We start from the raw sequence: 15,289 nt of genomic DNA on the forward strand, positions 1-15,289 counted from the left end.
TTGTGAGCACTTTTACCTACTATCTGACAAAGCCCTACAACTGACATGTGATGTAAGGCCTATTATTTGCCTCATTTACAGATGAGGAAATTGAAACACAAAGTGATCAAGAAACTTGTCCAAAGTCACACATCAGGAAAGTCACACAGGATTTGAGCACAGGCAGTCTGGCTCTGGACTCAAATACTTAATCACTAGATTAAACTGACCCAGTTAAACATAAGAAAGCCTTTCACAGAACTGAAGTAAATGAAATAAAGGTTGAATTAACATTTGTGGTACAACCACCGTGTGTCAAGCTCTGTGCTAGATGCCTTCACAACTCTCTGCAGTCATGGTTGTTATCAACCTCATGTCACTGCTTGAGGACGAGGCCCAGAGAGTCAGTTGTTTGTTAAAAGCTACAGAGCTAGGAAGTGGAAGATCTGCATTTTGAACCCATGTTAGTCTGATTCTTAAACCCATACTCTATACACAATGGCAAAGAACCATTATAACATGTGAGTGGGTCTACCAGCTAAAGCTAACTTATTAGCTAAGTACATCAGAACATTTTCTTCATGAGTCTTTACCCCGAGCAGGTGGAGAACTTACTATTTAGTCCTTAGAGCAGGGAGAATTTAAAAGAAGGAGACTTGGGGCACGGTGGGGGGCGGGGGGGAATGCAAGCTGTCTCATGGACCATTTTTAGACACCTGATCTGCTCAGTTAGGAGGAGGGCTTAGAGGTATATGGTGGGAGTCTTGGAATTTTGCATTTTTCTTTTCACCAAATAGCCTTATTTATATCACAAGAACACTCATTCTGCTCATATAAGCATTTCCAAAAACCATTTTCTCAAGAAAGTGTGCTCATAATGCACCATCTACACTGAACGGCCACCCACTTCCTCAAATGCAAGGAAGCAGACAGTTAAAAAAAAAAAAAAAAAGCCGAGAGGCAGCAGTTGTTTACCACTACTTCGCCTCAGTGAGGCCTGAGATTCTTTTGAACAGGAGCTCTGCTTCCCATGAGGCAGAGTGAAGTATCAGCTGGGATATTTCTGGTAAAGCTGAAAAGCAGATAAAGCCAAGTGCACACTTCAGGAAGTACCAGCCCCTGTGGGACTATTGGGGCCTTGGGGAGCCTTGGGGGGATTTGGGGGCCCTTCCCAAGTGACAGATGGATGGACCTTTCCTCTGAAAGAAAGGAGGACACACGTTGGCAAATCAACTTCAAACCCAAGCTTGCTTGTGAAGACATCATAACGGGGAACACGCCCACAAAAGCTAGAAGGAAAGATCGAAAAGGCAAGAAGGGCGGGAATCGAGACAGACTTGTCCCTTCAAGCAGCTACTCACCAGAACCGGGCACAAAATGTCCCTGAAGTTGCCAAGAAACTGGGATTTCAACCTGAAAGTGGAGGCCGGGAAAATAGGTATGGTCACTATCTTTTTGTTGCCCTCGTGGTTCTTATATGTGAGCACTCGCCATTTGCATGTTGGTGGGCAGGGAGCTTAATCTACTTAGAAATGGATCTCTCAGCAAATCTGAGTTTGGGGAAAATTTGCATTCAAACGGATGTGTTGGCTCAAAGTTCCCAAGCACCAGGAGGGGGTTCTTTTCTGTTTGGAGGTGGTGTTGGAATGGAGCCCCCCCCCCCCTCTCCCCGAGGGCTGAGGCTACAGATGGTGTACTTGAGATGGGCTAAGGCTACAGATCGCACATAAAACTTCACTGCTTGAGCTGTGAACAAACTCAGGGTGTTCTGCTTTGTGAGGCAAAATGAGCAAAAAGCAAACAGTGGAGACCGGGCTGGAACACAGAGACATCCGAAGGTGGAATAAAGACACTTTTGGTTAAAGGGACAGAATGGAACAGAATTCTTAGTGAAGTTGAGAAAAAAGAGAGATGTATTGTAGATTAATTATCTTAAGGGATGCTGGCATGTTTTCTGAGATATTCTGGCCTTTAATCTATACGTCTTCTTATTAATGGTGAGGGTGACACATTGATTTTACACTGCTATATACTTGTCACCATGAGTTTCTTTATATGGGTTTCTTTTATTATTAATTATTCTTAATCGATCACAGTAATTTAGGGCAGAGCAGTGGGCTGAAAGCGATTTCCCTGTCTTTCATACTCACACCTGCACAGTGAGCTAACTTCCTTGACATTAAATATGTGGGGAGGTGTTTCTTGTGGGTTGGAAAAGTTTTGCTTGGAGCAAGGTTTAGATTTGGTCTTCTAGTGGTGGTTGATATGTTACTAAAATAAGCGGTCCAATGCAAAGTTACATAATGAAGGGTTAAAGATATAGGTCTGAGAAGAGATTTGAAAGAAAATTGAGGGTAATCAGAGAAGCCATTAATGTTGGTGTCTAGGAAGGAATTAGTGGTCCGTAATGAAGCCAGGAGCTATTGCATGCTGAGGTTGATTCTGAGAATACATAAATAAGCAAGAAATTTTTATCCTAATTACTGTTGATAACTGTGGGTAAATGTTCATGTTATCGTATGGCATAAAAATTAGTTTTTAAAAGTAAAACTTCTATGATTTTGTTCCCTTGTAAGTGTCCTGCTTCTATTAACAAGGGGTCATTCTACCATCTCACCTTCTGTGTTTGAACAGGTCTTATTCTCCCTCTGTTTAAAAGTAGGAAACACGAGATTAGTTAATAACTAAATGACTAATTGATTAAATGGTCAAATAATTTTTTCTTCAGGGACATAGGAAATTACCACATTAGAGTATACATCTGCATATTCTCAGACCTGGGATTAGATTGGGTAGATTTCATGGTTTCTACCTATGTTTATTCAATCATGGTCACCTCAAGTGCTTGCTAAAAATGCAGGGTCCTGGGCATTATCCTAACTCGTGAAATCAGAACATCTGGAGGGAGGCTCATACACTTGCAACTTAACAAGAACCCACCACTCCATCACACCCGATGAAGAAGTCCTGCTCCAGGGGCTGTGGTCTAAGTTAGTAGACTGGAAGAGCTACCGTTCATCCAACATAGAGCACAGTATCTGGTCCTAGTGGGCACACAAGTAGCACTTGTTGACTGAGTGAATGACTGACTGTAAGCAGATGATATTATTTAGTGTTATTTAATGAAAAAATAATGATTATTTAATGAAAAAAATAATCACATAATTACATAAATATTAAGAATCCCTTCTCATTATCCATGCCATTTACAAGTTTGTCACCCTAAGAGATTGGACCACAGTGAGAATAGCTTTCATGAGTGTCACATTGATAAGGATTCAGATCATAAGCTGAGTTCTCCCAGGAGAGAGAGTCACTGACTCAGCCACAGGACCATTGGTCCGCTCACCAGCATCCTGTGTCCAGGAGCAACTGTAAGAATTAGCTTAACAGTATATCAAAGAATCCCATAGCTATTAAGAAGACGTGTGGGACATGCAGCAGTGTCAGTGAAGTCAGTGACCGATCTGGGTAGTGAGGAGGAGATCAGGGTTTCTCAACTTGGATAAGATTGATATTTTGGACTGGATCATTCTTACTGATGGGGGCTCTCCTGTGCATTGTAGGATGTTAGCCAGCAGCCTTGGCCTCTACCCATTAGAAGATGGCAGTATTCTTCTACTACCACCAGTTATGACAACCAAAAATGTCCCCAGACATTGCCAGATGTCTGGGGAGAGATATCTGCCCTAGTTGAGAACCACTGGAGCGGATGATCATCAAAGGGTGGAACCCAAGTATTACCTCATGATTCACTGCCTAGGTCAATTTTAAAGAGAATTTTCCTAAGATATAACTTCAGGGGGATAAGCATTAGCATAAGGAGGATATGAGGACCAGCACTTGCTTAGGGAAATAGCAAGGCTCTGACACACGAATGTGGCCCAGGAGGGGGTCCCAGCTATTTCTTTTTGGCCAGCTGTGTTTCCAGTTTCCTGTAATTCTTGTGAGTGCTGAGCCAGGGCCAGAGTGAAAGTGAAAGTCTCTGAGAGTGGGGGAGGGGCTCTCCACTGCATTTTCAACTCAGAGAGCTGAGGTGGAGAGGGGCACTGGCTGGCAGAGCTGGTCCAAGGATCACCACCAGGGGCCTGATAGGGCTGGGAGAATGTGACCCGGGCCAAGCCGCATCTCACCTGGTGATCTTGGTGGACCACCCCTGGAGGAAAGGGGAATGAAAAGCAAACATATCTGACTTGAGGTGGAGCCCAGAGCATACATTTCTTTGATCCTTTATCATCTTCCATTTAGTTCAACAATGAAACTCATGAGAATCTTCCACTGCATTCATGCACTGTTACTCAAATATTCTACTTTCCACATATTTGTCTTTCTCATTGAATCGTAAGCTTCAGAGGGTGGGTTGCAGGGCTTAGCATCTTCTCTCGCACACTGTCTGAGGGTCTGGCACATCCAGCGTGCCCAGCATGTAAAAGGGTATTGACCATCCAGGGAAAACCCCCTTCTGCCCTGTGGGTTGGGAGCGTTTAGTTGGAAGATCACCTGTGAATTTCAGGACAGCCCATATTACATCTGGCTCAGATACATCTTATCTTGTTTTCAGGTCCTCCAAGTCCAAACAGGAAACAGAACCTAGAGAGCTTTTGGAGCTGAGACACATAATGACAGGAATTGTGGACTGGCGGTTGTTTTAAAGTTTTTCTCCCCCTGAATTTAATGTTGGAAAAAAACTATTCAGAAACAAAATGTCATTATTCTAGTCTCCCAAGTAGTAAAATGAATAATGACAATAGTGGGGTTCCTTTTCCCCACTTGATTTTTTTTCTATTTGGTAAATCATTATTTGTCTGATATGGTTTGTCTCGTTTGGCCCTTTAGAAAATCAGAGTAAAGGGAATGAAAACATTTAGTCCTTAAGACCTCCATAAGTGGGGGTGCCTGGGTAGCTCAGTTGGTTAAGCCTCTGACTTCGGCTCAGGTTATGATCTCATGGTTTATGAGTTCGGATTCTGTGGTGACAGCTCAGAGCCTGGAGTCTGCTTCAGATTCTGTGTCTCTTTCTCTTTCTGCCCCTCCCACACTTGTGCTTTGTCTCCCCAAAATAAATAAGTGTAAAAAAAAAGACCTCTGTAACTAGACCAATTCATAAGACCTAAGGCTTTATGCAGTGGAGGTTATTTTTCTTGTTAAAAGAAGTCAGAGTTGAAAGTATAGTTTTAGATAGAGGCACTGATACAGCCACAGATACACAGAGATAGAATTAATATATAAAACGGTCCTATGAACTAATAAAAATGATAAAAGAAAATAAACAACAGGAATAGGAATTTTACAGAATAGGGATAATGCCACCAGTGAACATATGGAAATATGCTTAATCACAATAATCAGGAAATGTAAGTTAGAAGCTCAACAAACTAGTTCTCACCCACCACATTGGCTAAAAGGAAAGTCTGACAATATCAAGTCTTCTTGAACACATGGAACAATAGTAACTCTCCTACACTGAAGGTACAAGCCTTTTTGAAAAACAATTCGGCGTGTCTTAGTGAAATTGATGATGTGTAAACCCTTGGAAGCAGCCATTTCACCACCACCGAGATGATCCCCTGGAAAAGCTATTGTGCATGGAAATCAGAGAAACTATTGTGCCTATAAATAAGAATAGATGTACGTACATTCCCTAGTATATTGCCTGTAATAATAGGGGACAGGACGCAACCCAAATGCCCATCAATAATATATGGAAAAATAAACTGTAGTATTTTTATTATATAGTTAAATGAGATTGAATAGCAAAAACTTAATATTTGGTGGAAAAGAAAAGTCACAGAAGAGCAGAATGGGAGTTATTTATATTAAGGTTAAAGAATAATATCTGTGTCTGGCAACACTGTAAGGAAAAGCGAAGGAGTTGACTAATAAAGTCAGAGTGATGGTTACTTCCAGAGGGAAAATAAGGGAAATCCATTTGGGGAGCTTCAAAGGTACCTAACAACGGTGGTAGATACATAAGAGTTAATTTTATTATTGTATAGAAAATGAACAAAGAAATGAACATGTATATAAGCCCTCAAATATCCAGAAGGATGTACACAATTTATTAGTAGTAGTTAACTATGGGTGAAGGATGTATGGGTAAGATATACTGACCACACATATATATTATTATTACTTTTTTTGTGCACTCCTTAATCCCCATCACTTCTTTCACCCATACCCCCCACCCCTGTCTTCTATGGTAACCATCAGTTTGTTCTTTATAGTTAAAAGTCTGTTTCTTAATTTGTATCTCTCTGTCTTATTTTTTCCCGTTGCTTGTTTGTTTGGTTTCTTACATTCCACATATGAGTGAAATCATATGGTATTTGTCTTTCTCTGACTGACTTATTTTGCTCAGCATTATACTCTCTAGCTCCATCTATCTTGTTGCAAATGGCAAGATTTCACTCTGTTTTATAGCTGAATTATATATATATATATATATATATATATATATATATATATATATATGCATGCCACTTCTTTTCTTCTTTATCCATTCATCAATTGATGGACTTTTGGGTTGCTTCCATATCTTGGCTATTGTAAATAATGCTGCTATAAACATCGGAGTGCATGTATCCCCGTGAATTAGTGTTCTTGTATTCTTTGGGTAAATACTCAGTAGTGCAATTGCTGGATCATAAGGGAGTTCTATTTTTAACTTTTTGAGGAAACTCCATACTTCCACAGTGGCTGTACCAGTTAGCATTTCCACCAACAGAGAGCCAGGTTTACTTTTTCTTCACATCCTCACCAACACCTGTTGTTTCCTGTGTTATTGATTTTAGCCATTCTGACAGATGTGAGATGATACCTCATTGTAGTTTTGATGTGTATTTCCCTGATGATGATTGATGTTGAGCATCTTTTCATGTGTCTGTTTGCCATCTGTATGTCTTTTTTGGAAAATTGTCTGTTCATGTCTTATGCCCATTTTAAAATTGGATTATTTGTTTTTTGTGTTTTGAGTTGTATCTGTTATTTATATATTTTGGATACTAATCCTTTATGAGATATGTCATTTGTATATATCTCCCATTCTGTAGGTTGCCTTTGGTTTTGTTGATTGTTTCCTTCACTGTGCAGATTTTTATTTTGATGTAGTCTCAATAGTTTATTTCTACTTTTGTTTCCCTTGCCTCAGGAGACATATCTAGAAAGAGGTTTCTACAGATGATGTCAAAGAGGTTACTGCCTATGTTCTCTTCCAGGATTTTTATGGTTTAAGGTCTCATATTTAGGTATTTAATCCATTTTGAATTTATTTTTGTGTATGATATGAGAAAGTGGTCCAGTTGCTTTCTTTTGCATGCTGCTGTCCAGTTTTCCCAACACTATTTGTTGAAGAGTCCGTCTTTTTCCCATTGGATATTCTTTTCTGCTTTATTGAAGATTAATTGACCATATAATTATGGGCTTACTTTTGAGTTTTTTATTCTGTTATTCTATAATAATAATTCTATATTATATTATTCTATAATAATTATAGAATTATAATAATATAATTCTATTATATTATTCTAAATAAGACCTATGTGTCCATTGTTGTGCCAGTATCATACTGTTTTGATCACTATAGCTTTGTAGTATAACTTGAAGTATACTTGAAGTATAACTTGTAGTATAACTTGAAGTATAACTTTGTAGTATTACTTGAAGTCTGGAATTGTGACGCCTCCAACTTCGCTTTTTTTTTTTTTTTTCAGGATTGCTTTGGCTATTCAGGGTCTTTTGTGGTTCTGAACAAATTTTGGGATTCTTTGTTCTAGGTCTGTGAAAGATACTGTTGGTATTTTGATAGGAATTGATTTATTATCTTATAAATATTTTCCAAGCTTCCTATAATGAGTAAGTATTAACTATGCTATTAAAAATACTTAAAGATGAAACAAATTCCATAGTGCTTGGTCAAGCATGTTGGCATAAGGTCTTACAGGTGACATGTGCTGTTTGGCCGTCCGTAGACTTCCTGCACTTCTAGACTCAGGATAGAGGGTTTTCCTGGAAGAGCTACATGGTCCCAAAGTGACCGGGGAAGCCCGCTTGAGCATATTTCTTGCTTTCTATGAACACAGAAATGCTGGTTCCCAGGTTGGAAGCCCATGGTGAGCCTGTCTGTACTAGTTGGCATTCAGCTTTGGTGAACACTCTCTTTAAAATTCATTGCTAAACTTACCATGTCCTAATCTGTATCAGCCTGGGTTTGGGACCAAATGTAGTCTATTCTGCTTGTGGCTGAAGCCTCTGTACTCCCTGGGTAGCTCCTGGTCCCTGATGGATAACGATCCTGGTCCCTGATGGATAAAGATCCCCACATGTGCAGGCAGGGTCAAGGGGAACGCCATGCCTTCATCAGACAGTGAATACTGACATGAGGTGGTGTTCTTCTCAGGCCTCATACTTCGTTTATTCTTTGTTCAAGTAAAAATATTTGTCCTATGTTGTCATCTACTTACCTTTAGGCATAAATTAAATTCTTTCTGCAAAGTGCATGCCTCCTGTTGCCCAGTGAGAGGCTCCTGGCCATTTGGGGAAGAGAGACTGATGTCATTCTAAATAGCAGCAGAGTGAGGACTGACTTGAGTGGTGACAGGAAGCCAAAATCTTGTTTTCCGCACACTCATTGACAAAGTCCTCCCTGCAGATGCCAGGCAAGGTTGATTTAGATTCTGTACTTTGTTTTTGCTTGGGAACCGAAATATACTTGGTTTGGCAGGGGTGAGCTCAGTGACTTGGTGCGTGTTCTTTGAAAATGGATCCAAAACGAGATACTCCATGGTGCTTGCATGGTATACACAGCCCAAAGTATCTTCCAGTCAAGGTACTACTGCTGTGTTGGGCTCACAGTTTATAAAGCATCTACACAGAGTGTCTAGTGGGGCAACCATGTGGTGACTCCTCCTGTCTCTTCAGAGCTGGAATGTGGTCCTGTGAATAAGGAATGTGCATAATGGGGGTTTTGGAAAGATCGGAGGAATGATCAAGAAGGATAAGTTGATGGTAATGGACCCTTCACACTCAAGATCATTTGAAAGGAAAGAAGTATAATCTCTCATGAAGCAGCACCATGGTTGGCTAACTGGATGCAAGAGAAGGGAGCGTGTGAACTGCTGAAATGCAGCTCTGGCCATGGCCACAGTGATTAAGGCCAACAGGCAATGGTGAAGAAGCAGGGGCAACATCAGGGGACACCCATGGTCCTTGGAGACAATCCTGAATCAAGGGATTCCATCCAGGGGATGGTATGTAAATTTTGCAGAGTTCCCAGGCAGGAACTGAGATATGGAAGTTACAAAAAGAGAAAAATAATTTACATTTCTTGTTTTATGCTTTACTTGTCACCATTTTTTCTCCTTGCACATTTTTTTCCCTTGAAAGTTTTCTAAAAAAACAAAAATCACTTTACCAATATATATAATACCCATAGGTGTGGTAGCCAAATAGAAAGACAGTCCTGCTCTCTGCTCCTGCATGGCTTACAGGCTAATGGGACACAGACAAGGAGACAATTACAAGACACCAAGACAAGTCCTGTGATGAGAACAGCTGAGGGGCCAGAGGAGTGTGGCTGTGAGTAGGAATTTTGGTCCAGCCACCTCTCCCCATCACTGCCATTCTTTTCTTTAAGGTACAGACCTGTGCTTTCTTCAGTGAGTCCCACACTTGCCCTCTTTTCTGGCTGGTTTTCCTATACATAGTTTCTGTTTCTTTGGAGAAGAAAAAAATCTTTGTAATTTTGTATGGGTCCTCCTGGTGAAGGAATTAAACTCAAGTTTTTTCGGATCTGGACCCGCTCACCTCCGCACTTGTCCCCGGCTATCTGTGCTTCCCCAGGCACGCTCACACTCCTACTCTAGACCTCAACCCTGTCTTAGCTTTCTCAGTTCCCTGCTCTGTCGCATCTGCGTGAAGCCCTCTCTACTCAGGACTCCCTTTCTATCACCCAGTTCCTACCCATGCTTTGGTCACAGCATAGACATTTTGCCCTCTAGGAGTCTCTAAGTCTGCAAATCTCTGGAAGGAGAGTAAAATAATCCCTTCTCAAGCTGTTTAAACAGAGAGGCTTATAGTTTAGACACTGTGGACTTCCTTCTAGATGAGTTCAATGAATTTTCCTCAACTTGCATATATGAGTCAACTCCACCAACATATGGCTTGGTTTTTGAACAAAGAAATTTGTCCTAATCTGAAAAATGCAACACCAATGTTCTAGGCCCTCCCTAGAGAAAATAAATTTGAATTGCCTGTAAAAAGTGGCATTGACAGAAGATTGTCTAAAGGATAAATTGTTCATTGACTTTTCTCAATAGGAGTGTAGGCGGGTAGGAGGGTGTGTGGTAGAGAAAAAAATGCCTGAGGGGTGCCTGGGTGGCTCAGTCAGTTGAGCGTCTGACTTCAGCTCAGGTCATGATCTCACAGTTCGTGGGTTTGAGCCCCACATTGGGCTCTGAAGCAGGGTCCAGGATCTGAGTCTCCCTCTCTCTCTCTCTGCCCCTCTACTGCTGTGCTCTCTCTCTCTCAAAAACAAGTAAATAAACATTTTTAAAAAAGGGTGCTTGGGCTTAAAACCCTTCTGCTAATTTGCAGTGAATCCCAGGGCAAGTAGCTTACTTATTAAATAGGATAATAATACATGTATTGAGAGGAAAAAAGTATTTTGTGTACATAACATGTTAGATGTTCAGCAAACACAAGTTTCCTTTCTTTATAGATAATCTCTTTCCAACTCCAGATCAAATTAGAGGCTGTCCTTGGACTACATTACCTTGGCACCTTCACAGAATGGACTTCCTGAGTTATGCTTTAATATTACACTCTCAGTTTTTATCTTTACTGCAAGGAATGATTTCATGAAATTTGTGCCTGATTGTGTTGTAAAAATGAGAACAAGGAATGGACAATGCCATTGACTTCTAATGAAACTCTGTGAAAAAATTCTTTGAAAATTCAGTGCTTGGTAATACTTTGTCTCCTTTGAGGGACTGATGTGCTTTCTCCTTTCTGCACATTTGTGCAAGTTATTGTGTTTCTCTTTTTGTCTTGGCTGCCAGGAAGCTCAGAGCTAAATTGAAGCTCAATCACAACTTTTACTTATTCAGTTAACACACTTATATTTTCCTTTGTCTTTGTTATAAATCTATGTGTTCATTGCAAATGAGTTTTCTACTTGAAAATGAAGAGCCAATTAAGTCTTTGAAGAAGGGTTAGTATAAGCAATATATTAGTACACAACTCCTCAGATAGGCTGTCTATGTTTCATACTTAGTAGTAGTAACTGGGCATTACAATTTTTTTTTTTTATGAAATGTATTGTCAAATTGGTTTCCATATAACACCCAGTGCTCATCCCAAAAGGTGCCCTCCTCAATACCCATCACCCACCCTCCCCTCTCTCCCACCCCCCATCAACCCTCAGTTTGTTCTCAGTTTTTAAGAGTATCTTATGCTTTGGCTCTCTTCCACTCTAACCTCTTTTTTTTTTTTTTCCTTCCCCTCCCCCATGGGTTTCTGTTAAGTTTCTCAGGATCCACATAAGAGTGAAACCATATGGTATCTGTCTCTCTCTGTATGGCTTATTTCACCTAGCATAACACTCTCCAGTTCCATCCACGTTGTTACAAAGGGCCATATTTCATTCTTTCTCATTGCCACGTAGTACTCCATTGTGTATATAAACCACAATTTCTTTATCCATTCATCAGTTGATAGACATTTAGGCTCTTTCCATAATTTGGCTATGTTGAGAGTGCTGCTATAAACATTGGGGTACATGGGCATTACAATTTTTTAAAGAGTGTTCAAAGAATGGCAGTGCTGAGAATTAGTTTTTTATTCTATAAATGAAAATGCAATTCTATGACCATTTATATTCTTTCCCTGGTTTTGTATAAAATGATGGCATTTTCAGTGCATTGGGATCAATCATTTCTCTCATTCATTCATTTATTCATTCATTTATTCATAAAACCTTTATTTGCTGACATCTATATGATAGGTCTTTTTCAGGGGGCGTTCTGGATGTTATACTTCTCACACTGATAACATACTCTCACCCACACCTCCATCTTTCTAAAAAAAAGTGTTTTTGACTTTGGTGCCACCACATTTTCTCCATAAGCTGTGAGGTGTCAGTCACCAGGACTGTGACTGACTCAGGTGACAGCTGCTTCACTTCCTTGCTTCCTCCTTATGCTACCCACTCACTCCCAAAATGTACACACACAGATCTTAGTTCCAGATGGGGCTGGTGATACTCTACTGCTCGAGCCCTGGCCTACGGCTTCCAAACCATTTGTGTGCTTCCTTGTTGGTTTGGGAATTTCAAAGTGAAAGAGGAAGTGTTACAGTATGAAGATTTTAAGTCTCTGTAGAGTCATTTTCATATTTTTATTTTTTATTTTTTTTAATATGACATTTATTGTCAAATTGGTTTCCATACAACACCCAGTGCTCATCCCAAGAGGTGCCCTCCTCAATACCCCTCACCCACCCTCGCATTTTCATATTTTTAAAACAACTCTATAAAGATTCTAAAAAGAATTTTCTGACAAAGTCAGAACTAGCTATAATAAAAGGAGCCAGCTGTGTGTGTGTGTGTGTGTGTATGTGTGTGTATATATATATATATATATATATATATATATATATATATATATTACGGTAGTTAGAACTCTAGGTTTGGAGTCAGACTGCCTAAATGTGAATCCCACCATCACTAATTGCTACCTATGTGACTTTGATCCTCAGTTTCTTCAACTGTAAAATGGGCACAATCGTAGTGCTAAGCAATACGGTTATTGTGAGGATCATGAGGACATGATCTTTGTAAAATCCTTAACAGAATAGCAGGCATTGGTATGTGCTTTATAAATATCAGTTGTAATCATTACCACATGGGCATTACTACAGTATAGATATGATATCAACTCCTTTTAACATGTCAGTGCTGAAAGCCACAGCCAGCAGTGCTAGGGTTTTGTTTGTCTTGGTCCAGTTAAGTTCTGTATTTTCTTTAAACAAATGGTCTTTGAAACATCTGCTGATCCACTTTCCTGCCCAGTGACTGTCCCTGTCCCACAACAACTGAGCTAGGCTGTTGTTGACTAGTCATTTCTTATTTCTTACTCCTTCTCTCTCCAGCCTTTAAATGAGGAGTCCTTCCTTCATGCATACAAGTTTTATAAATTATGTTTACATAGCTTCTTCTTTCCATTTTCTTTCTTCTTTCTCTTTCTTCCTCCCTCCCTTCCTCCCTCCCTCCCTTTCTTTCTTTCTTTCTTTCTTTCTTTCTTTCTTTCTTTCTTTCTTTCTTTCTTTCACCATCTCTTTCCTAAATCAGGAAAGTACCTGAGTTATAACTTCCCAGGAAGCATTAAGTTTCTGGTAAGTTTCCTGCAGAATGCCTGCTACAGAAATGTCACTGTCACTGCACTGTTGTGATTGGAGAAGTTCCTCAAACTTCCCTTACTTTGGGGAGGAAAAGAGTGACTCTGGGCTGTGCATTGCCTGAGAGACCCTCCCCCATCACTGAGGAACCACTTCCTCCAGAGCTGCTAACCTCTGTGCTGTCACATGTACCTCTGGCCACTAAAGTGAGGTTGAAAGTTGTTTGTTTGGGCCTCAGTGGAGTCAGTGTTTAGTTTGTGATCACTTACATGTGGGTTACAGCACCAGCAGGCTAGTTTTTCCGGTGTGCTATAAGAATCCTACTATTGTGGCTTACTATTCATTTTTAGACAATTATTTTTAGATATAATTTTGAGGAACCAGCAGGACCTTTGACACGAGACTCCCATCTTCCCTTAGCCTCATTTCTGTTGTTGCAATCCAAGGGTTTTTGTGTGAGTGTGTTTTTCCCCTCTGACTATCATTCTGCATTGTTTTCTGTGTGTTTGGTCATTTAGACTCAGAAACCTGTTTTGCTGGTGGGTGAAAAATGTCTCACCACGCACGCAGCAGAGTTATGATGATAACAGGTACAGAGTATAGTTGTCACCTCTACACCCTTCTCAGCCAAGGCCCTTTGTGCCGTGTTCTGACACTAACCTCCTTCTCTTCATTTGGTACTGACCTCTTTGTGAGCCAATCTGAGTCCCGATTTGCCTGGAACTTAGGGGTTCCTGAGATATGAGAGTCTCAGTATGAAAACCAGGAAAGACACCCTGGTCCTAGTGCTTTGTCTGAGAAAATAAAAGGTATTTTGAGAAAATACTGCCATCGTTGTGATAGGTGCTCTGTATATCTATTGAATTGAGTTTCGGTGAGGTCACACAATTTAGGGTAAAAATGAAATTATGGGAAAACTTCTTTAAACCTTGAATTGTTCTTTCTTTCTTTCTTTTTTTTTTTTAATACCCGTGGTCAGAAGAACTCCTTCCAAATTCTTTCTTCAGCTTATCTGCATCTTCTATACTAGCTTCCTCTATCTGTTTTTATGAAATTTTTTATTCTGGCTCATACCTTCTCTGGAAGGATTGAAAGCCACACCTGTTAGCCAGATGGCTGAGTACTTCCTTCCAGAATCACACAGAAAATCCCTGCCCTGTGGGATCTCTATATCTGCCCCCTGGGATGGCCATTCTACTTTCTGGATTTTCTTTTAGATTCTACTCCTTCCCCCCATCACCATGGCCACACCCATCTCCCCTTGGAAACCTTCCTGAATTGCCCAAGTAGGATTAGTCCCTCCCATTCTGTGAAATTGTACCGCTGTATTTATTGGGCACGTATTATGTGCTGGGCACTTTACTAGGCTTAGAAGAGAAGATAAAAAAAATTAAGATCTTGACCTCAGGTAGCTGACAGTCTCCATAGGGAGACACTCAGAGGGAAGCAGAGTTCTCCCACTAAAGAGAATCAGAAGTTCCTAAGCAAAGCAACTGCAATTGTGAGATTTTAAAAAGCTGACACAAGTCTCTTTCTGTAACTAAAGCTTCCTTGCCCCACTTGAACCACAGCCCCTAAATATCTAAAGGGACAAATTTTTACTTGGTAATTCAAGTCTATTCTCTCCTTCCAAAAAAAAAAAAAAAAAAAAAAGACAAATCAAGTTTCTGATTCCAGGCTGCCATTCTGATTAACTGCCAGTAGAGGGCGCCAGCAGACAGTGTAGTTGCACTTCTATAGGTAAACTTCGTGGTTTCTATGGTTTCTGTCCAGAAAGCCTAGGGTTTAAACCAGTCTCTGGGCAGCACAATGCTGTCTTCATATCTTATCCTTCTATGGCCTGAAATGCTCAACACTATGATGAAAGCAATTAATAATTTAGTCACGTTTGTGTCTTTACAGACAAAAGGTGAGGTTCCAG

At 40.3% G+C, this 15,289-nt stretch overlaps 1 protein-coding gene across 3 annotated transcripts in view; it reads left to right on the forward strand.

Moving 5' to 3' along the window:
* Window positions 1–961: 961 nt before the first annotated feature.
* Window positions 962–15,289, forward strand: part of ARHGAP25 (Rho GTPase activating protein 25) — an 89,738-nt gene continuing 75,410 nt past the window's right edge. For all 3 annotated transcript variants that reach the window (XM_042981606.1, XM_007083387.3, XM_007083388.3), the window contains exon 1: window positions 962–1,417. Coding sequence is in view for 2 of the 3 variants with exons in the window: in XM_007083387.3 (XP_007083449.1) it covers window positions 1,357–1,417 (61 nt within the window). In the remaining variant the exon portion in view is untranslated. The remainder of the gene's footprint in view (window positions 1,418–15,289) is intronic.

The sequence above is a fragment of the Panthera tigris genome, chromosome A3, assembly GCF_018350195.1.
Source record: "Panthera tigris isolate Pti1 chromosome A3, P.tigris_Pti1_mat1.1, whole genome shotgun sequence".
NCBI classification, from domain to species: Eukaryota; Metazoa; Chordata; class Mammalia; order Carnivora; family Felidae; genus Panthera; species Panthera tigris.